The 23,910-nt window shown below is 40.5% G+C and overlaps 1 protein-coding gene and 1 long non-coding RNA gene across 3 annotated transcripts in view; both read right to left on the bottom strand.

Annotated features, from left to right (window-relative positions):
• Positions 1-4,694: 4,694 nt before the first annotated feature.
• The window catches only part of FBN1 (fibrillin 1), a 240,430-nt gene continuing 221,214 nt past the window's right edge, over positions 4,695-23,910 (bottom strand). Inside the window, exons 63-65 of one of the 2 annotated variants that reach the window (XM_032481237.1) lie at positions 9,956-10,187; positions 7,198-7,372; positions 4,695-5,994 (exon numbers count right to left, since the gene is read on the bottom strand). In XM_032481237.1, the coding sequence (XP_032337128.1) occupies positions 5,605-5,994; positions 7,198-7,372; positions 9,956-10,187 (797 nt within the window). In that variant the 3' untranslated portion in view covers positions 4,695-5,604. The remainder of the gene's footprint in view (positions 5,995-7,197; positions 7,373-9,955; positions 10,188-23,910) is intronic. The other variant, XM_032481236.1, reaches the window with a different exon arrangement.
• Positions 11,826-16,409, bottom strand: LOC116664118. Its single transcript, XR_004320468.1, has 3 exons — positions 16,039-16,409; positions 14,712-14,713; positions 11,826-11,836 (listed from the first exon to the last, which is right to left on the bottom strand). It is a non-coding gene; the product is annotated as an uncharacterized LOC116664118 (long non-coding RNA).

Raw genomic sequence — 23,910 nt, 5'->3', positions numbered from 1 at the left:
GGTCCTGAGGTTAGTGGGCAGGGCCAGGTCCTGGAGTCTGGTTGCAGGACTCATGGGTCACAGAGCTGGTTTTAGATCTCTGGTTGGGGGCCATTTCTTGACATGATTTGCTCCAGGGTCTGAGATGTCCCGAAGCTTGTGTTGGCCTGCTGGTGGACGGGGCTGGGGTCTGGCTGGTCTGGGCAGGGTCTGGCCTACTGGTGGGAAGGCTAAGCTTACAGGCTGAAGGATTGTGGTTTTCTTGAGACTGGTGTCTGCCCCCTGGTGGGTCAAGCTAGTCCAGAATTTAGGGCAGGCTCCCTGGAGGGCAGGGCCAGGGCCCAGGAAATTCTGGGACTGGTACCTGCCCACTGGTGGGCAAAGACGTGTCCTGGGCCCTCTGGTGGACGGGGCCATGTCCAGAAGTGGCCGTGGGCGCAAGGGGTCTTAAGGTAGCCTATCTGCGGTGGGTGGGGACACACAGCCCCACCAAGTTAATTGCTTGTCCTGAGGCATCTCAGCGTTGGGTCCTGTAGGCTGTTGGGTGGGGCCAGGGTATTGGTGCTGCTGAGCTCGAGGGAGGGTTCCACAATGGCACATGGCAGCATTGGTGTCTACGTGGTAGAAGGAGCCCCCAGAATAGCTGCTGCCAGTGTCTGTGTTCCCAGGGTGAGCTGCAGCTGCCTCCTGCCTCCCCGGGAGATTCTCCAAGATTAGCAGGTAGGTCTGACCCAGGCTCCTCTCAAATGACTGCTGCCGCCCTGAGGCCTGGAGCATGTGAGATTTTGTGTGCACTCTTTAAGGGTGAAATCTCTATTTCTCTCAGCCCCCTGGCTCCTGAAAGCAAGCCCTACTGGCCTTTAAAGCCAGATGCTCTGCGAGCTTGTTTTCTCAGCACAGGACCCTTGGGCTGGAGAGCCCTGTGCAGGGCTCAGACCTCTCACTCCTTTGGGAGGATCTCTGCAATGTAATTATTCTCCAGTTTGTGGTTTGCCCACCTAGGGGTATGTGAGAGGAGGTGAGCTCAGGGTCTGTCTACTAGGCCATCTTGGCCAATCTCCTGATCACAGGTTGTCTGACTCCAGATTTCCTATAGTGTTGGACCAGGCACTCCTGAGGACCTCAGGACTTGACTGAACTCTCAGCAAACTTTCTTTATATGACAAGGCATCAATAATCACAGGCCCTGAGGGGGTTGGGGAACAAACCTTGAGACTGAGAGCATCGGCCTTTAGGAGTGGTACCCCCAGCTGCCATGCCGTCTCCCGGTGGGTACGAGGCCCGTGAGAGAGGACATGGTAAACATTGTCAGGAGCAGTTTTCTCCAAAGGAGCTGGTTCTGCAACAGACTGACCTCTGGGCTCAATGCTTCAATTCAGACGCTGTGAATGACCCACAAGAGAGCCTGTTACAGTCAGTCTACAAGTGTGTAGGAAGCAGCAGGCCTCAGGAGTTTGCAATCTTCCCGAGGCACAGGGTCCCTGGAGTTGGATCACAGAACTGCCCGAGGCGGGTGCAGGGAACATGCTGAAGGGGAATAATCACGGTGCAACCGGAGACAGGAATACCGAATAGCACACCATGCTTATTTTACATAACAACAAAAATACCAACATAAACCCAATCCAGCCTGTCATGCCTTTGAAATTCTGATACCTCAAGGTCCTGTTAATCTTTCCCGACAAGTCTGGCCGTCTACACAGTAGGGCTGTGGGGGCCACCCAGAGCAGAGCTCACCATGCGGATGGACTGACTCAACCACACAGGCCTGTGATGTTCTTGTGTAAATGGCTGGTGGGATCAATGGGGTGTGTGGTTATCATCATTTCCAGGAGAAGAAAAAGCTAAATCATTCAGGTTTGATTTAAGTTCTCCCCTGGAGAGAATTTCACATTAAAATGGAACAGACCTCATCTGATTTCTGCAACTCTCAGCACAGCTGCAAAGAACACATCGAGTGAGATATGAAAGTTACCCAGAAACTGCTGAAGGGAGCAGCTGCTTTCTGCTAAACATCACTACCTCAGTGTTGTTTGACTTTGAACCCAAGCTAAGGATTCTAGAAATACACTAAATGTGATGCCTTCTAGTTGACGTTATAACCAACCCTTGAGGGGCAGGAGGGGGCACAGAGAGGGTAATGCTGCATTGTTTTATGAAATGGGAATAGTCACAGGGACTGAAAATGACGAATATTTGTGTGGAACAAAAATGCATCGAGAGCAGAGAATTGAGCTAGTGGGAAATCACACCTACTTACTTACCTGCTATGACTTTAGTTAAAAAGGATGCACCTTTCACTGTCCAACAGTAAAAATAAAGCTGACATCTATTGGCAGAGGTCATAATTCAGGCTTGGATCAAGGATGCACAACAGCCCATGTCCTGAAAAGAGGTTTATGACTTTGCCAAATAAGCATTTTGGATTCATTAGCAGTTAGTTGAAATAACAGATTTTGTGACATTGCCAGGTCCTGCCAAATGTATGTCAGGTGTCAAATGTACAAGACCCTCTTGTTTATACAGACACTTGTGAGAATGTCAGAATTATTCATTGAGACCCAATCCTCTAAGTGAACCCAGTCTTGGATACACAGAAATTTGCAAAATCAAATTCATAGCCGCCTTGTTTCTCTCTAACCGTAAACTCAGAATAATACTGGGAATCCTTTCCTAGCAGTACATAATGTTAGTCTCACATTGGGTTTCAAAAAGTTTAACAAAGTAAAAAAATTTTTTTAAACGAAGTGTTTAAAATTGGCAAAGGGGAGATAACTGTCTCTGCTACGTATGTGAAAACTAATCTTTCTCCTTATTGCAATCTTCTGGCATTTAAAAACAGTGTCTTTAAACCATTCAATAATTACATTTGTAATATATCTCTGAGAACTACAGTTAAAATCAGAATAAAGTACATTCTGTGGTCAAAGCTGATTTTTTTTAAACTCTTACAATTTACAGGTATATAACTTTTAAGTATATTAATATAGTATCAACCTAATTGTTATTTTGGCTCATCTAATTTTACAAACATGATTCCTGAAGTTTAAACAATACTTGGAATGGCAATGTCCAAAGCAATTTTGGCTGAGTGAAGTGCTATTTGTTGAACAAAAATGTAGTTGTTTGTTCAAGTTTAAACATTTCATAAGGCCAGCTGAGTTCATTTCAACCCTACTTACAAAATAATTATTGGCAAATGAAATGGGCTGAGGAGTACAGACAAGATGTTTTCAAGCTTCTGAGATTTATAAAACCAACCAAAAGTAACCACCAAAAGTAAAATCAAAAGGTCACAGACAATTAAAAGGTACAGGTTTAAATCTCAGGATTAAAAAAAAAAGTTCTGACAAGAGGAATATTTACAATGGAACAATGAAGAAAATGTTTCGTTACAGTCAGAAACGCGGAAAATATGCTGTTGAAAATTGTTGGCTCTGAAATAAATAAAATCCAGACTGAGACTATTAAAAATATCAAAGTGATCTACTAGTGCCAACTCTATTTTGCTCTGTTGTTATAAAGAAAATCCATTATTGAATGTAATGCAGTTCTGGCTAAATTATCAAAGACATTTTCCATTTGCAAGCTGTTTACCATATGCTATATATTCTTCTCTAACAATTATAGTACACTTCCATCAGAACCATAGGTGTAGAGATAGAAGGAAATTTTGAGTCATATTTTAACTTCCTAACCAAGGTACAGATCCCTTCCAAAACAGTCATTCAACTCATCTCTATTGAGCATCAATTATGAGCAAGATTTTTTTGGATGGCAAAATAAGAGATTAAAAAAAAATACTTTGGGGATGTTCATGGCCTGTTAGGTGGAAGAAAACATCCTTGTCCACTGGCTGCCTAGACTGACACTTTAACTGGTGCCAGGATCTCACCACAGTACAAGGAAACCCACTGTCGCAGTGGGTAGCTTGACAATTGAGATGGTGTGTGCTAAACTGAGTTTTGCACCGACTGAGCCTGGTTTTGTCCTCTACAATATACCTACTCCATCTTTAGCCTAGTTTTCCGAAGACTTTGAGAGGACTTTTCCATGCCTTGTGTGGTTTCTTCTCCCTTCATGCAGCAAGCTCACTTCACCTTTATTTTCACTACCCTTTACTGCCCTTAGGGATTTTAAAAATTCATATCAATTGAATGAGCTTAACTGTTAAATATTCAATATTGCACTTAAAGCAGCATTGTCAAATTAGGACATTCGGAAAACATGATTTATAGCATTCAATTGGATTCAGTTTGGGGTTATCTCTTTGTAATTAGACTAGCACTGACTAACAACAGATGTTGGGGTGGGGAGAAAGGACGGAACACTTTACGCTTGCCAACACTGTGTGTGTATTTGAGGGGAGGGAGCAAGATAAAGTTTTTGTAATGAAACACACGTGCTCTAAGACAATGACTGAACTTGATGTTTTGAAGTACTGAAATGTAGTAGTTTAAAAGTCACAGGATTGATTAGGTCATGTTTTAGGAATGATGCTACAATCTAAATATCTTGTTGGTGAGAAATAACTCTGCTATCTTGAATGAATAAAACAAGGGACTGACTCAAATATGTAAATGTTCTTCTAGTGGTTATACATTTGGCAAGCTGTAGCTAACAGACCCAGGATAATTTAATTTCGGGAGACTTTAATTGGGCTCCAGAATAGCCCCTCCAATCCCACGTCCATGCAAGAACACAAAGCCAAGGGGTACACTAAAAAAGAGACTGTTTTATTGTGACATTTATGACATGGACCCCTTGTTGACAGGAATGACCGAGGGTAATCTTGGCATATTGCACAGGTGTGACGAAGGATGCACTGGTGATCCTCTGGTTGCTCAGGCTGTTTCCTGGTCCTCCTAGACCTCCATGCACGTGTGGGCCAGTCACAGAAATTTCATTACCACTTGGTGTATACATTTAACAAGTCTTTGGTCTTAATAAGCACCATTACAAACCCTCACATTAAGGGCATTATTATTCTAGTTTATAAATGTTTCAATGATAAAAAATAGCACGATTACAGTATACACACACTTAATTTACATGTAATGTATTATACTCATAACTGAGATAAGCTACTGAACTAACTTTGGTTGATTGAAATTAATGAAGTATTTGAACTGAATACTTGGAATTTGGTTTCTAAGTTGTGTAAATATTACAGTGCATTTATAAATCTAGTTTGAGAATTTACTAGCACCAAATAGATAGTATAAATGGCCAACCTAATACTTGTATTTGGAGAAGCAAAGTTTTACAATTTGAAAAAAACAGAACAATCCATCCATTGAAAGCACATTCCTGTACGTCTGCTGGAAAGATGGTACGTCAGCATGGATGGCCAACCCCCAATGGAAATACACGTCCCAGTTTTCAAGAATCAACACATATGACAAAGTAGCTTAGCTACATACATGAGAAGCCTGAGAAAGTGGTTGTTTTGAACTAGGGTAGTCACCTGTACCTTGCTTTTGTAATACAAGAATAGTGCTTATTTATAGAAATTTACGTGGTGAAAGACTGTACCTATAATATGAAGATTCTGATTGGGGTGGGGGGAATTCAGTTCTACCTATCTATCTTTGTTTTTTAATTATTTGGTCTCTGGATGGTGAATTAATGAAGCAAAATCTGAATTTTCATCTTCAGATTGTCACCCAGTTCACCACTGAGGTAGTCTTTGTCATATTTATCTTCTAGCTGATTAAGTTCTTTCTTTTTATAAAGTGGAGTACTACTGATTTGTAATGAATAGGTTCCAGCCACTGGCTTCTTCTTTGTGAAGTGGAGGTAGCTGATCCCTTCCTTTTGGTTAATTTTAAAGAAGCCGTTTTCATTTCCAGATTCAATCAAGTATCTGTTGTGATTCGTCAGAGTCGTAAGGGCCGGAAGGAGCTCTAGGATTCGGACCTTGTTACTGATGTGGGAAATATTGAAAGCAAACATGGCTGTCTTCTCAACATCCCAACTCGCAAGACTCACATTGGCTTCTATCTCAGGCTGATCCTGGGAAGACAGATGGCAGTATGTTAAAAGGTAAATATGCCACTTACTAAAGAGCACGTGCCTCAAATCTCCCACCAACACAACTTTCTTCTCATGCTGCATCTACTATATTGAAATGCACATTCATAAAATACTATGTAAACCACAAATGTGTTAAACAGGCACATATTTATAATATTAAAAAATAAACTGTCAAGAAGAAAGTCAAGTTGAAATTCCCTGTATTTGGAGTTTTTCTAATGCAGTGGGTCTCCGACTGTGGTCCTGGGACCGGCAGCATCTGTATCATCTTGGAATTTGTCAGAAATGCAAGTTCTTGATGGCATCTGAGACCTACTGAATCAGAAACCCTGAGGGTGTCTCCCAGAAATCTATTGTAGCAATCCTTCCAGATGATTCAGATGCACACTCAAGTTTGAGAACCACTATTGTAATAAATTATTTTCTTTCCAAGGACTTATCTCATTTTCCAGACCACAGGGGAGGGGTTACAGCACTGATGCTAAGAAAGAACCAGTTTATTTCAATTTTGTTCACTGACGTAAAACTATCCCCACCGAAGGACACACCTAGGAACCTACTTCCTGACTCTGATGATCTGCTAATATTCAATGCTTTTCACCTGGCTTCTTGCTTGCCTCTCTGGGACCACATGTGCTGGATTCTCCGGGCCTGCAGCCAGAGGTGTGGGTGAATATCTGTGCATTTCTGAGTTGACTGAAAGGCTGCAGCAGCCGTAGGCAGAGAAAACCAGGCTGCTTGAGCTCCATGTTGTTTTTGTCTAGAATCCAAGCTCCCTCACACTCCACATGGCTCTCTTCAGTAGAGGAGCCTCTAGCTTTCAGAACTTGGCATCCCTGTGGAGGGAGCACTATGTCACTTTGCTGTTCTGCCCACTTGCTGTCCTGGATCTCAGACCTTGTCCTTTCAGCAGACGTTGGGTGGGTGTTTGACTTTCTTTTTGGCGAGACGGAGGAAATGAGCAAGTATGTGAAAACCTTCGAATGGCCACTCCCTAAAGGCAGCAAGAAACTCAGAAAGCCCCACAGATTCTTGTAAAATGCAGCCCAGAGCTCGGGGAATGTCTGGATTTTCTCCCCAGGGAGCTTTTTCACACTTTGGAGCATCCTCGGAGGAAACCACAGGAATCTGGAAGGCCCTTCTGCAATAGGAGACATCAGGAGAAAACCCCTTCTGATTTACCTCGATGTTGGAAGCATCTGTTTCGTTCGTGCTTCTCCGCTTCCGGCCCCGTTTGGGGTAGCCGTTGATCTTACACTCGTAACAAGCCTCTGGGGAGAGTGAATTGTCATCCATTTCACTGCTGGCAGGTGGCTCTGGGTTTCCTCGGCCCATGCCCATCCCGGAAACACAGTGCCTGCGGTTAAAGGGGAACAGAGACATTTTTCATTAGAACAGAGAGATGAAGGAGGGTGGTGCAAGAGTTCCGGTGAAGCCTGGACCCTGCCTAGTGACATTCAGCCCTTGAGGTTTTGTCCACTGGATGATCGGCTGGTTCTGAGAAGCACACGGAAGCCATCTGTGTCTGGCCTGGAATTCCCAGTTCCCTGAGTTGACTGATTCTTTCTGCTATCTCTCAAGGCCCTGTTTTGCATATTTATTTTCCCCTTCATCTCCCAAACCTATGGTGGCAGGCGTTTTGCTGTATTGCTGGGAGGGAGATGTGGAGTGGAAATAAGAAAAGGGGATGAGGGAGACCATATGACTTGGGAGGGTAAATCAAAATGCCTTCTTTTTGCAAAACAGGCTCCATAGGAGAAAGAAAGGAAAGAGACATCACTGTTCAGTTCCTTGCCCTCTTCCTGCTCAATTGATAACCACTATTGCCACCCCCACCACCATCGCCAGCCTTCATCACTCCAGCTTCTGAGCCATCTCTCTTATTATGGGACCCCTCACTTTGGCAAAAGTTCCAGGTGATACCCGAGGTTGATTTAGAAATAAACTGAAGATATGCAATGTATAAAATACATGTATCAGAGCTTGTCCAACTGTGGGAAATTGTTTCAAGTCATTCAAAACCACTAGGTCCACTGGCTCTGACTCATGTGAGGCTGGATAAACAAACCCATGCCCAAGAGAGAACTAGTTCAGCTGTTTTTCTTTGCCTTTCAGTTTTTAAAGCCAAGTTTCGGAGGGAGGCTTTGCATGTTTCACAAGTACCTTGTTTTGTTATTCTGCTTACTATTTCATAGGCCACTTGGAATGTATTTACTAGGCTCCTCTTTCAAAATGTGTTGAAATAGCTGAATGATCCTAAAAGAATCTTTATTTTGGGGTAGGGTTCACTCCAGTGATTCACAGAGGAACCCAACTGTTATAAATGGGTGGACTTCTACCATGGGTCATAACGTAGACTAAATAGCATTTAGCTCTTTCTATGTTGACCTAGTCTTTAGAACTCGTTTTCCTTTATGCCCTTAAGATTCAAAATATAATTCAAAATATTATGCTAATACTTTTTGTATTTTGCAGCTTCTTTTTTCTGTTATCCTGACAGAGCCCAACACATTTTCCTTTTGCATTCCTTATCTTGCACCATGAAATGCATAGAAACAATAAAATGGATGAAATGATAAATGCTCATCCTGTGTGTACATTCACACAATGATTAAATTATTGGAGGGCAAACCCCAAATCTGCAGGCTTTGGTTCCTTTCTCAGAACGCCTTTCCAGTATTTTCATATCCCTGGAACAGCACTTACAAGAAGTGTGACTATAAAGTCCTGCTGGCCAGAAGCCAGTGTGGAGTGTCACAATTTTTGCTGGGAAAATGGTTCTGGCATTAGACCTACAAAGAATGAGTCTACTGAGAGCCAGACATAAACATCTGGGAATTTGAGTCCTATTGCTGGCATTCTGTGTGCTTCCCATGAAACATTCTTTTACCTTCTCCACGCCCCAGAATGAATCACTTGATATTTGTGTGTCAAGAAATCAAAGACTGCAAAATTAATTTGATATATACATATATATGTGTGTGTTGTGGAACATGGAACTGTGGGAGGGGGTCTGTATACGTGTGTATGTATATTTAATGTCTGTGTGTTCCTAATTAAAAAATTAAAATTTGACATCCTTCAAAGGATAGCCAAAACTAGATGGACAACCAAGTCCAGAGTAATTCAGCAGGGAAAAAGACCTAAACTTTGAAAACTTAACATTAAACTTTTAAATCAGTGAGTAAAATAAAAGTGTATCTTCCCTGCCCCTACTTTCACATGTTATTGATGGGGTGAAGTATTCTACCCGGAAAATACCATCATTATTTTAACTCTTCTATTTAATGCTCTTTTGGTGACTTTTAGAATATCCCCCCTTTCTCCTTTGGTAACCATGGTTTGTTTTCTATGTCTGTGAGTCTACTTCTGGTTTGTAAATAGAATTTGTGGGTTTTTTTATATTCCATATATAATCTTTTGGTGATTTTTAATGTAAGTTTAAGTCTGAAATGTAAAATACCTTTTGCGGGGTCCTTTACAGTTTTTAAAATGTATCTTTTTGTTTTATCCTAACAGGAGCTAGATGAGAAGGCACTTGAAGTCAAGACCGAACCCTGCTTGCCCCAGGACAAGGTCGCATCAGCAATGTGCAGCGTGGGCCAGTTCTGTCATGGGCTGTGGTCCCTCCATTTCCTGAGAAATGAGTCTCTTTCCAACAAGATGTGACAATCAAGAGAATGAGACAGACAGGCCATACAGTGAGGTATTTTCAATGGAGTATCATCATTTTCTTTGACACTTTATGAACTTCTACAAATCTAGACGTCTCCTTTCAAATAAAATAACCTAAAACCTTTGCAGAGCTAACTGGAGTTAACTCCAGGATCATAAAAGGTATGGTTCTCCTCTAGTAGAACAAGTCATTTTGAGTTAAATATACTTAATTATGTTATAAATGAGCCAGCCTCCAACCATGACGACCAACAGCAGTGCTTACCCTTGGCCTATTCGGAGGTAGCCAGGTGGACAGCCGCACAGGTAGCCGCCCTCAGTGTTGGAGCAGCCGTAACTGCAGGGGGCCTGCGAAGAGCCGCATTCATTGATGTCTTGACACCCACCACTGAACTGTTCGTACTGGAAGCCGGCAGGACACATGCACTTGTAGCTCCCCAGGGTGTTGTGACAGGAGGCTCCTCCACAGATGTGAGCACTGAGACATTCATTTTCATCTGCAGGGAAAACCAGGAGACACCGCATTTGTGATACCGGCCAGAGGTTTCTATGGAGGAGTGTGGGCTGGGCCACTTGCTGCCAGCCAGCTGGCCTTCACCTAGGCTCTCATGAAAGTAAGGCAGGCAGAGGTAACTGGGGTGGGCAAAGGAACAGGAGGAGAAGATGTGGCCTTCTGCCACGTGGTGAGCAAATGTGGTCACTGAGGTCAAGTGCACCAGGCCGAGTGCATTAGAGGATGGCATTCTGAGGACCAGCAGATGCCAGTCCTCATTAGAAGCCAGCACTAGTATGTTCTGCTCCACGGGAGCATCCCGTGAAGAATGTGGGGATGGTTCATGGCTGAGGATCAGGGTTCAGGGTGGGAGGGCAGGAATCAGGCAGTTCTCTGTGCCTCCGCTTCACAAGTGCCTGGCAGTGAGATGACGATCTCCACGGCAGAGATGGACCCTATTCCTGGAGGCTGCCTTCCCAGTCCTCCTTTCTCAGGATGAGCAGACAAGGGCGGACATCCTGCAGGAAGGGTCCGCCCTACTTGGACTTCCGTTTCAAAAACCCATAAAAAACCCCAGGTGCTTGCCCTGGGGATGAACGGTGCCTTCTGCTATGTTTGCTCCCATCTCTGAACTGGCCCCCTTATCCAAACCAGCCTCCTGCCTGTGGTGTCTGGTCTGTGTCTAAAGCTAAGTAAGGCTGGAAGAGATGGAGTGCAGACTTCACGGGCAGTAACTAGGGGAAACCCCTGAGAGACACATGCGGCAGAACCTGCTACCCACAGCGGCCGGCCAAGTCTGGTGGTAATAAGTAGGAAAAAGAAATCTAACTTTACCAAAGCAACTCAAAGGGAAAAAGCTCACGTTTCTCATTATTCATGATTTACACTTTTTTGAAATCTACAACACACTTTTTAGACCTTCCTTTGTGGGGCAGGATGGAAGTTTGCTGCTAAGACACTTAATCGCTACAGCTGATTTTCAGGCACATACTCGTCTGCATGTATATTGACTTTCTCTTCACTTGGCAAATACTTCCAAGGGAAGGGAGGAGGAGAAAGGCAACTGTAATTATAATTTAAATTAATTATAAAATAACACTTATAAGATGCCTACTGTGTGATAGGTAGGATACTAGGTACTTCACTCCATTTACTTAACCTGCCTAACAATCACTGAAGCAGTGTAATCCGCTTTCCAGATGAAGAAAGTGAGGCTTGGAAGCCCCTCCAAGACCTCCCAGCAGTGGCAGCAGGGCAGAGGTGCACGACCAGGTCCGTCAGACTGTGTAAGTCACACGCCTCCCTTCGTACCACCACATCTCTCAAGAGAGCTGCCCACGTTTAAACTGGTACTTCCTTTTTCTTTTAATTAGTTTTACCTTATTTTCTTAGGTTATTTTTTTGTTTTTAAATAGAAGTATAGTCAGTTTACAAAGTTAAATCAATTTCTGGTGTACAAGATAATATTTCAGTCATACATATACATACAGATATTCATTTTCATATTCTTTTTCATTATAGGTTACTGTAAGATATTGAATATAGTTCCCTGTGCTGTACTGTATAAACTTGTTGTTTATCTATTTTATGTATAGTAGTTAGTATCTGAAAATCTCAAATTCCCAATTTATCCCTTCCCACCCTCTTCCCATCCTGGTAACCATGTTGGTTCACTGTTTGTGAGTCTCTTTCTGCTTTGTAAGTAAGCTCATTTGTGTCTTTTATTTAGATTCCACATATGAGTGATAACATATGGTACTTTTCTTTCTGGATTACTTCACTTAGAATGATGATCTCCATGTCCATCTCCATGTCCATCCATGTTGCTGCAAATGGCATGGTTTTATTCTTTTTTATAGCTGAGTAGTATTCCACTATATAAATATACCACAATTTCTTTATCCAGTCATCTGTTGATGGACATTTAGTTTGCTTCCATGTTTTGGCTATTGTAAGTAGTGCTGCTGTGAATGTCAGGGTGCATGTATCTTTTCAAATTAGAATTCCCTCTGGATATATGCTCAGGAGTGGGATTACTGGATCATATGGTAAGTCTATTTTTAGTTTTTTTTATTGAGGTATAGTCAGTTTACAATGTTGTGTCAATTTCTGGTGCACAGCACAATGCTTCAGTCATACATGAATATACATATATCCACCCTCCTACTCCCCTTCACCATGAGCTACCACAAGGTATTGAATACATTATCCCTGTGCTATACAGTATAAACTTGTTTATGTCTTTTACACATACCAGTCAGTATCTGCAAATCTCAATCTCCCAGTTTACCTCTTCCCACCCTCTTTCCCCCTGGCAACCACAAGTCTATATTCTCCGTGAGTCACTTTCTGTTCTTTATATAAGTTCATTTGTCTTTTTTTTTTTAGATTCCACATATGAATGATGTCATATGGTATTTGTCTTTCTCTTTGTGGCTTACTTCACTTAGAATGACATTTTCCAGGGACATCCATGTTGCTGCAAATGGAATTATTTTATCTTTTTATGGCTGAGTAGTATTCCATTGTATAAATATACCACATCTTTATCCAGTCATCTGTTGATGGACATTTAGGTTGTTTCCACATCTTGGCTATTGTAAATTGTGCTGCTATGAACTTTGGGGTGCAGGTATCTTTTTAAGTAGGGTTCCTTCTGGATATATGCCCAGGAGTAGGATTGCTGGGTCATATGGTAAGTCTACTTTTAGTCTTTTGAGTAATCTCCATACTGTTTTCCACAATGGCTGCATCAGACTGCATTCCACCAACAGTGTAGGAGGGTTTCCTTGTCTCCACAGCCTCTCCAGCATTTGTCATTTGTGGGCTTTTGAATGACGGCCATTCTGACTGGTGTGAGGTGATACCTCCTTGTAGTTTTGATTTGCATTTCTCTGGCATTTAGTGATATTGAGCATTTTTTTCATGTGCCTGTTGTTCATTTGTATGTCTTCACTGGAGAATTGCTTATTTAGGTCTTCTGCCCATTTTTGGATTGGGTTGTTTGTTTTTTCCTTAAGTCATATGAGCTGTTTATATATTCTGGAAATCAAGCCCTTGTCAGCATCATCTTTTGCAAATATTTTCTCCCATTCCATAGGCTGTCGTTTTGTTTTGCTTACTTTTAATTTTTTAATGAAGGTTAAAGGTAGGTTCATTTTTAAAGAATAATTGTTTCTAAGGAAATATGTTTTTTTAAATTGGGAAAACAGGTGGGCAGAAATGGTAAAGGCAGGGCAATTCATACTGCCTTCCATCCTTCCTTCCTCTCTTCCTCTCCCTTCCTTCCTCACCACCCTCCTTCTTTTCTATGCTGGGTTACAGAGAGGAGGAGTAAATAGCCATTAAGAAAGTCATTGGTTAGGCTGCCTGCTATGGCTCAGTGCCTAGCTATGCATCTGTTTGAGATTCTTTATACCCAAGGACTCTCAAGTACCCACTTAAGGTCACTTAGGTTCTAGGATTCCTAAAACAAAACACTTCAATGTACCATTGTCTGTTCTTTCCCCCTTATTGTAAGTTAGAGATGAGCTGTGTGATAGAGACCCACAGAGACCATGGACATCCAAGAATGAATGAAGAACCAAGGGTGTTTACACTGGTGATGGGAATATCCCTGGGATGGATGTCTTCTTGCCCCTCTCATGTCCACCTCCAGACATCTCACCTTCTCTCAGCCCTATGAGGCTGATATGAATGGAGCATTGACAGGCTCCTCTCCTGTGGTCTGTGCTTTCAGTTGGGCTCAGCCGTCTGTTACCTGCTGGGACTCTGACTGATAAAACCTCTAAGGCACAGGTATATGTGGAGAATATCTGTCAATAGAGAGATTAGATTTATTCTGTTTTGTTCCAAGGGGCAAAAATGGGACCAATGGTTAGGAGTTGGAGGGAGAAAAATCCATTCTTTATTGAAAAGACATTTCTAAGAATTAAAGTTTTTTATGCATAGATTAGGCTATCTTGGGAGAAGGTGAGTGCCCTTTCGGGTGGTATTCAAGTCAAACTTAGATGAGCAGAGAGGTTGCAGAGGGACTGATATGTTAGAAAAGAGTCAGACTAGCTCATTGCTAAGGTTCTTCTTAACTTGGAATGCTTATCTGTGTTATTATAAAAATCTACTCCAGTCAAGAACTCTCCCTCTCCCCTTTTCACATTCTTTTCTATTTCACTTTTTTTTATCCTCTCTGAGAATCTAATAAAGTTTAAATTAAACTTACTTACATGAGTTGGAGAGGTGAGGTGGAGTGGAGCACAGATTAAGATAAGAAATTGGCAAACGTTCAATGTTTACAGTTTGAAAACAGTCACCCTCTCTATCAGTGTACAAACACCACGATTTGTCTAACACGTTTTGCACTTTACCTGACCTTTTCCATCCTGTGTGTGCACCCTGGAGCAAATGGCTCTACAAGGAATTTTTCTACTCTACAAAATCTTTGTTTTATTTTTACAGTTGTTACTTAAATTTTCATTAAAGGAGACAATTCTAATTTGAATGAAATAGCATTAGAGTCTCTGAAAGACACTCCTTAAAAGTAGATTGAAACCTACCTCTCTGTCCTCTAAAATCAAAAGTTCCAGCATCAGGCTGGCAGAGTGTGTTAGCTGTGGCGTTAAGGGAGAACCACGTGGAGAACTCCAAAATGTAGATTGGGCTTTCTTCTCCTAATTTTCTCTAGGTCAAAATGGGTCAGTTCCAACTTCAACCTGCAAGTTTGCAATCTTCTAGAAAGCAATGAAATCAGAGGCTCCTTACCCTAAACCCACCCATCTTCTAAGAATGAACTTCTGGCTGCTTAAGAGCAAGGATCTAGGGATGGCTAGTCCAAGAGATTGGCTCTGTGTGACTCTGGGGAAGCCATTCTGGCCCAAGGCAGTCCTCATTCTGGATAACTATAATTCCTACAAATTCCCAAGAATTATGAGGCCACTTTGGACTGGTATCTTCTGGTCATCAAAATCTCTAAACCTCATCCCACTTCTTTTTTTAATTAAGGGATAGGTGATTTACAACATTGTGTTAATTTCAAGTGTACAGCAAAGTGATTCAGTGACATATTTCAGATTGCTAATAGCCCATAATGGAAAACAGATACTGAATATAGTTCCTTACTATACAGCAAGTCCTTGTTGCTTATCTGTTTTCTGTATAGTAGTTTGTATCTGTTAATCCCATATTCCTAATTTACCCCCACCCCCTTGCCTTTTGGTAAGTTACATATTTGTTTTCCGTGTCTGTGAGTCTGTTTTTGTTTTGTATATAGATTCATTTGTATTATTTTTTAGATTCCACGTGTAAATGATATATAATATTTGTCTGACTTAGTATGATAATCTCCATGTTACTGCAAATGACAATATTTCTATGGCTGCATAATATTGCTGGTGTCTCTGTATGTATATGTGTGTGTATATATATAAGTGTGTGTGTGTGTGTCACATCTTAAAGCAATAGTCTGTTAATGGCACTTTGGGTATTTCCATGTCTTGGCTATTGTAAATAGTGCTGCTGTGAACACTAGGGTACATGGATTTTTTCATCTTTGGGGGATATATGCCCAGGAATGGGATTGCTGGATCATATGGTAACTCTGTATTTAGATTTTTAAGGAAACTCCATACTGTTTTCCATAGTGGTTGCACCAGTCTACAGTCTCACCAACAATGTATGAGGGTTCCTTTTCTCCACACCCTTCCCAGCATTTATTATTTGTGAACTTTTTGATGATAGCCATTCTGACAGGTATGAAGTGACACCTAATTGTGGGTTTTGGACTTGCATGTCTCTAATAATTAGTGATGTTGAGCATCTTTTCATGTACCTGTTTGCCATCTGTCTGTCTTTGGAGAAACTTAAGTCTTCTGTCCATTTTTTGATTAGGTTTTTTTTTTGATAGTGAGTTGTATGAGCTGTTCTTATATTTTGGGTATTGACCACTTCTTGATCACATCTTTTGCAAATATGTTCTCCCAGTCCGTAGATTGTCTTTTCATTTTGTTGATGGATTCCTTTGCTGTGATAAAGCTTTTAGGTTTGATTAGGTCCCATTTGTTTATTTTTGCTTCTATTTCTTTTGCCTTGGGAGACTGACCTAATAAAACATTGCTACGGTTTATGTCCAAGAATGTTTTACCTATGTTCTCTTGGAGTTTCATGGTGTCATGTCTTACATTTAGGTCTTTAAACCATTTTGAGTTTATTTTTGTATATGCATGACAGTGTGTTCTAATTTCATTGATTTACATGCAGCTGTCCAGCTCTCCCAACACCATTTGTTGAAGAGACTGTCTTCTCGCCATTGTATATCCTTGCCTCTTTTGTTGAAGATTAACTGACTGTAGGTGTGTGGGTGTATTTCTGGGCTTTCTATTCTGTTTCATTGATCCGTATGTCTTGTGCCAATACCACGTGGTTTTGATTACTATAGCTTTGTAATATCGTCTGAAGTCTGAGAGTTGTCTCCAGCTTTGTTCTTTTTCCTGAGTATTGCTTTAGAAATTCTGGGTCTTTTGTGATTTCATATAAATTTTAGGATTATTTGTTCTTAGTTCTGTGAAAAATGTTATGGGTATTTTGATAGAGATCACATTAAATCTATAGGTTGCTTTGGGTAGTAGGGACATTTTAACAATATTAATTCTTCCAATCCAAGAGCATGGAATGTCTTTCCATTTCTTTGAATCATCTTGAATTTCCTTTATCAATGTTTTATAGTTTTCAGCATATAGGTGGCTCACCTCCTTGGTTAAATTTATTCCTAAGTATTTTTTTGATGCACTTTTTATTTTTTGATGCACATGATTTTTTATGTTCTCTTTCTGATATTTCATTGTTAGTGTAAAGAAATGCAACAGATTTCTGTATATTAATCTTGTATCCTGCTACCTTGCTGTATTCATTTATTCTAACAGTTTTTGTGTAGCGTCTTTAGGAGTCACTGTATAGAGTATCATGTCACCTGCAAACAGTGACAGTTTTACCTCTTCCTTTCCAATTTGGATACCTTTTCTTTCTTTTTTTGTCTGATTGCTGGGGCGAGGACTTCCAATACTATGTTGAATAGAAGTGGTGAGAGTGGGCATCCTTGTCTTGTTTCTGAATTTAATGGGAAGGCTTTCAACTTTTCATTGCTGAGTATTATGTTGGTTATGGGTTTGTCATAAATGGCTTTTATTATGTTGAGATACTTCCCTCTATACCCACTTTGGTGAGTTTTCATCATGAATGGATGTTGAATTTTATCAAATGCTTTTTCTGTGTCTATTGAGATGATCACGTGGTGTTTGTCATTCCTTTTGTTATGTGGTGTATCACAGTGATTGATTTGTGTATGTCAAACCACGCTTATATCCCTGGAATGACTCCAGCTCAGTTGTGGTGTTTGATCCTTTTTATGTATTGTTGGATTTAGTTTGCTAATGTTTTGTTGAGGATTTTTGCATCTATATTAATCAAAAATATTTGCCTGTGATTTTATTTTCTTGCAATGTTTTTGTCAAGTTTTGGTATGAGGGTGATGGTGGCTTCATAGAATGAATTTGGTAGTGTTCCCTCTAGTCTTTTGGAAGAATTTGAGAAGGATCAGTATAAGTTCTTTGTGTGTTTGGTAGAATTCCCCAGTGAAACCACCTAGTCCTGGACTTTTTTTGGCAGGGAGTTTTTGTTGTTGTTGTTGTTGTTGTTACAGATTCTATTTCACTTCTAGTAATCAGTCTGTTCAAATGATCTGTTTCTTCTTGACCCAATTTTGGCAGGCTGTGTGTTTCTAGAGCTTGTCCATTTCTTCTAGGTCCAATTTGTTGGCATATAACTTCATAGTATTCTTGTGATTGTTTTTTGTATTTCTGTGGTATCAATAGTTATTTCTCCTCTTTCATTTCTTACTTTGTTTATTTGGTCATCAGTTTTTTCTTCTTGGTGAGCCTGGCTAGAGGTTTGTTGATTTTGTTTATCAAAAAACTAGCTCTCAGTTTCTGGGGGTAAGGCATAGCTCAAGTGGTAGAGTGCATGCTTGGCATGCACAAGGCCCTAGGTTCAATCCCCAGCACCTCCTCTAAAAAAAAAAAAAATGAACTTAATCACCTCCTTCCCCCAAATTGAAAAAAAAAAAAAATTAGCTCTCGGTTTTATTGATTTTTTTCTATTTTGATTTCTGTTTCCTCTCTGATCTTTATTTTTTCCTTCTGCTGACTTTCGGTTTTATTTATTTATTTTTTTAGGTGGTAGATTAGGTTGAGATTTTTCTTATTTCTTAAGGGAGTCCTTTATTGGTGTGAACTTCCCTCTTAAAACTTCTTTTGCTGCATCCCGTACATTTTATAAGGTTGTGTTTTCATTGTTGTTTGTCTCAAGGTATTTTCTGATTCCTTTGATTTCATCTTTGATCCATTGGTCTTTTTTAGTAGCATGTTGTTTAGTTTCCATGTGTTCATTCTTTCCCCATTTTCCTTTCTGTGGTTGATTTCCAGTTTCATACCTCTGTGACCAGAAAAGATGCTTGAAATAATTTCTATACTCTTAAATTTTTTGAGGCTTATTTTATGACCTAGTATATGGTCTATCCTAGAGAATGTTCCATGTTCACTTGAAAAGAATGTATTCTGGGGTGGCTTTTTTGGGGGGTGGGATGTAGTGTCCTGTAGATATCAATTAAGTCCACCTGGTCTATTGTGTCATTTAGGAACTCTGTTGCCTTACTGACTTTCTGTCTGCAAGATCTGTCCACTGATGTCAGCTAGGTGTTAGTCTCCTATTATATTCCTGTCAATTTCTCCCTTTACGTCTGTTAGTATTTGTTTTATATATTTAGGTGCTCCTATTTTGGATGCATATATGTTAACAAGTATAATATCCTCTTCATGTATTAATCCTTTTAGTCACTATATAATGTCCTTCTTTGTCTTTCTTTATGGATTTTGTTTTAAAGTTTATTTTGTCTAATATGAATATTGCTAACCCAAGTATTGTTTTTTTGTCATTTCCATTTGCATGAAATACCTTTTTTCATCTTTTCACTTTCAATCTGTATGTCTTTTTCCCTGAAGTGAGTCTCTTATAGGCAGCATATTGTTTAAGATCTTGTTTTTGATCCAGTCAGCTACTCTGTCTTTGGATGAGAGGATTTAGTCCATTGACATTGATAGGTATGAACTTACTTCCATTTAAAGCCTTGTTTTCCAGTAGATTTTGTAGTTCTTTTTTTAACTTAAGTATAGCCAGTTAAAATGTGTCAATTTCTGGTGTACAGCACAATGTTGGGGTCACATGCATATACATACGTATATTTGTTACCATGTTCTTTTTCATTAAAGATTATAAGATATTGAATATAGTTCCCTGTGCTATAGAGAAGAAATTTGTTTTTTTAATCTACTTATACACATACAGTAGCTAACATTCACAAATCCCAAATTCCCAATTTTATCTCTTCCCACCCTTTCTCCTAGTAACCATAAGATTGTTTACTATGTTTGAGAGTCTGTTTCTGTTTTGTAGATGAGTTCATTAGTGTCCTTTTTTCTTTTTTTTTTAAGAAATTCCACATATGAGTGATACCATATGGTGCCTCTCTCTTTCTGGCTTATTTCACTTAGAATGACGATCTCTAGGTCCATCCATGTTGCTGCAAATGGCATGATTTTATTCTTTTTTATGGCCAAGTGGTATTTCATTGTGTAAATATACCACAGCTTCTTTATCCAGTCATCTGCCAATGGACATTTAGGTTGTCCATGGCGTGGCTATTATAAATAGTGCTGTTATGAACATTGGGGTGGATGTATCTTTTTGAATTAGAGTTCCCTCCAGATAATATGCCTAAGAGTGGGATTGCTGGATCATACGGTAAATCTATCTTTAGTTTTCTGAGTAATCTCCATACTATTTTCCATAATGGCTACACTAAACTACATTCCCACCAGTAGTGTAGGAGGGTTCTCTTCTCCACAGCCTCTCCAGCATTTATTGTTCATGGACTTTTGAATGATGGCCATTCTGACTGTTGTGAGGTGATACCTCACTGTAGTTTTGCATTTCTCTGATAATTATTGATATTGAGCATTTTTTCACATACCTATTGGTCATTTGTATGTCTTCATTGGAGAATTGCTTATTTAGATCTTCTGCTCATTTTTGGATTGGGTTGTTTTTTGTTATTAAGTTCTATGAACTATTTACATATTCTGGAAATTAAACCTTTGTCAGTCACATCATTTGCAAATATTTTCTCCCATTCCATAGGTTGTTTTGTTTTGCTTATGGTTTCTTTTGCCCTGCAAAAGCCTATGGTTTAGTTAGTTTGTTAATTTTTAACAGATTTGTTAATTGTTTGCTTTTATATCTATTGTCTGAGTAGACTGCACAAGGAGAACATTGCTAAGATTTATGTCAGAGAATGTTTTGCCTATGTTTTCTTCTACGGTTTATCATGTCTTACATATTTAAGTCTTTAAGCCACTTTGAGTGTATTTGTGTGTATGCTATGAGGCAGTGTTCTAACTTCACTGATTTACATGCTGCTGTCCAGTTTTCCCAACACCACTTGCTGCAGAGACTGTCTTTTCTCCATTGTATGTTCTTGCCTCCTTTGTTGAAGATTAATTGACTATAGGTCTGTGGGTTTATTTCTAGGCTCTCTGTTCTGTTCTATTGATCCATATGTCTGTTTCTGTGCCAATACCATGCTGTTTGATTACTATAGCTCTGTAGTATTGTGTGAAGTCTGGGAGGGTTATTACTACAGCTTTGTTCTTTTCAATACTGCCTTGGCAATTCTGGGTCTTTTGTGATTCCATATAAATTTTAGGAGTATTTGTTTTAGTTCTGTGAAAAATGTCCTGGGTAATTTGATAGATATGGCATTACATCTGTAGATTGTCTTGGGCTATATGGCCATTTTAACAATGTTGGTTATTTCAATGCAAGAGCATGGGATATCTTTCCATTTAAGTCATCTTTAATTTCTTTAATCAATATTTTGTAGTTCTCCATGTATAAGTCTTACCTCCTTGGTCAGATTTATTCCTAAGTATTTTTTTGTTTTGGATGTGATTTTAAAAGGAATTGTTTCTTTACTTTCTTTTTCTGCTATTTCATTGTCACTGTAAAGAAATGCAACTGATTTCTGTATGTTAATCTTGTATCCTGCTACCTTGCCAAATTCTTTTACCAGCTCTAGTAGTTTTTGTTTGGAGGTTTTCGGGTTTATAGTATCATGTCATCCACATAATAGTGACAATAAAAGTGTAGTTCTTCTTAATTCATTTGTTCTTTTCGTTTTCCTTTTGTGGTTTGATGGTTTCCTTTTGTATTATGCTTGAGTTCCTTTCTTCTTGGTCTTTGTGAATCAATTGTATGTTTTTGATTTGTGGTTACCCTGGTTTTCAAGTATATTGACCCACAATAGTATCTACTTACTTTAAAATGGTAGTCACGTAAGTGCAAACACATTCTAAAAGATCTACATTGTTTTGCTCCCCTCCCCCAACATTGTCATGAACATTACATCTTTATGTTTATTCTTTTGCTGTTAATTGTAGTTATAATCACTTTTATAAAATGTTTTTATTTTTTTTAAATCTATGAACTGGCTTATTTAAGTGATCTTCAATTATTTTATGTATTTGCCTTTTGTATTGTGACTTTTCCCTTTCCTAAAGATTCTTGCTTTTCTATTTAGAGAAGACCCTTCAATATTTCTTTTAGGGTAGGTTAAAATTGCTATACTCTTAGTTTTTGCTTGTTTGAGAAATTATTTCTCTCTCTTCTATTCTAAATGATAATCTTGCTGGGTAGAGTATCCTATGTTGCAGGTTATTCCCTTTTAGGACTATATTATGCCACTCCCTTTTGGCCTGCAAAGTTTCTGCATAGATATTGCCTGATAGCCTTATGAAGGTTTCCTTGTAACTGACTCTTTTTAACTTTTGCCATTTTAATTGTAATATATCTCAGTGTAAGTCTGTTTGGGTTCATCTTGTTTGGGACACTCTGTGCTTCCCGCACCTGGATATTGGTTTCCTTCCTTAGGTTTGGGAAGTTTTCAGCCATAATCTCTTCAAATATGTTTTCAATCCCCTTCTCTCGAAACTCCTATTCTGCATAGGATGGAATGCTTCATATTATTCCATAGCTCTCATATGTTGCTTTCATTTTTTTTCATTTGTCTTACTGTCTGCTTTTCCAATTGGGCGATTTCCATCATTCTACCTTCTATATCACTTATTCTTCCTTCTGTTATTTAGTCTGCTATTCATTTCTTCTAGAGTGGCTTTTAGCTTAGTAATTGAGTTTTCTAATTTCTAATTGAGTTTTCTAATTTTGACTGCTTCTTCTTTATAGTTTGTAGTTTTTTTTTTTTTTTTTACAGTGACCTGCAGTTATATCAGTAATCTCTAATTCCTTTAGCAGTTTTATTACCTCCTTTTTGAACTTGGGGTCTAATAAACTAGTGAGGTCTGTCTCACTTGTTCCTTCAAGAGGTTTCTCATTCTTTTAATTGGAAGTAGTTTCTCTGTTTTTTCACTTTACTTAACTTTCTCTGTCTCTACAAATTTAGGAGAAGCATTTATCTACTGTGGTCTTGAAGGTCTACTTTGGGAGCATCCCTGTGTAGACTGCAAGTCCAGTATTTTTGGTGCAGGGGCCAGCCGTGTCTTTCCTCAGTGTGCTGGTCCTTATCCTCTTGATAGGGGGTGTGACTGTTGTTGTGGTGTCCAGAGCCTGTATGGTATATTGGGTGGGGTCTCCTCTTTGTTCTGTGGCTGTCACAGCCTTGTCTGGGATGGGATCTGCTCCCAAGCTGTTGAGTCCAGCAGCCCTGAGGGTCAGATTTGATAAGGCTCTGTTGCTCTTGAGTGCATGCTCTGTTCCAAAGGAGGTGACTGCTGGAGCAAGTGAGGCCTGTGCGGTCACAGCGAACCTGCATCACCTGTGCAGGTGTCCATGGTTCAGCCCAGAAGCAGAACAAGGTTGCGTCTCCTTTTCCATTGTTTGTACCAGTCCTAGTGCTCGGCTGTGCTGTGGACTGGGCGTCAGGGCACTGTGGCTACAGGAATCAAGGTGGTTGTGTTGCTGCCTAGGACTTGGGCTGCCTCTGTGGCGGTCCTCTCCCATGGCCTGTTTGCCCCAGATCCAGCCCCAAGCGGGAACCGTGAAAGGAAGGGCTGTGTATTCCTCCCAAGGGCCGTCTGCTGGAGTTGCGTTTCTGTGGCGCCACCCGGTGTGCACTGACGGTCTGTCTCAGCCAGACCTGTCCCCACTGGACCCGACCCCACCTTGCGAGAGCTGACAATGAGCTCTGAGGTGCAGCCTGGACTACACCACCAGACCTCTGGGCTGTCTCCATGCAGCTAGACAGTCCTCTCCCAGGGCCTGTCCTCCCCAAATTCAGCACCTGGCCACTGCCCATACTAGCAGCCCCACACACGCGCCTTCTGCACTGGTAAGTACAGCGAGGTGGCAGCTGCCAGTGCCTGTCTCTCCCTGCCCTGGCTGCTGGCAAGCCAGCACAGGCACATTCCTCATTAGCAGAGTCCAGGCCCCTGCAGCCCCTCCACCTGTCCCAGCAGTCCTACCAGCGGGCAAGGGGCCTTCCCTCCTTCACAGACCCCTACCAGGGGTGCTGGTCCCATCCTTCGTCCTGATGCTTTTTCCCCCATCCTACCCAGTTACGTGGAGATCTTTCTTGCAGCTTTGGTTGAAGAGGAGGTCTTCTGCCCGTTTCC

This window comes from Camelus ferus, chromosome 6 (assembly GCF_009834535.1).
Source record: "Camelus ferus isolate YT-003-E chromosome 6, BCGSAC_Cfer_1.0, whole genome shotgun sequence".
NCBI classification, from domain to species: domain Eukaryota; kingdom Metazoa; phylum Chordata; class Mammalia; order Artiodactyla; family Camelidae; genus Camelus; species Camelus ferus.
The sequence above is the reverse complement of the archived record's forward strand: the minus strand, read 5'-3'. Positions and strand labels throughout refer to the sequence as shown.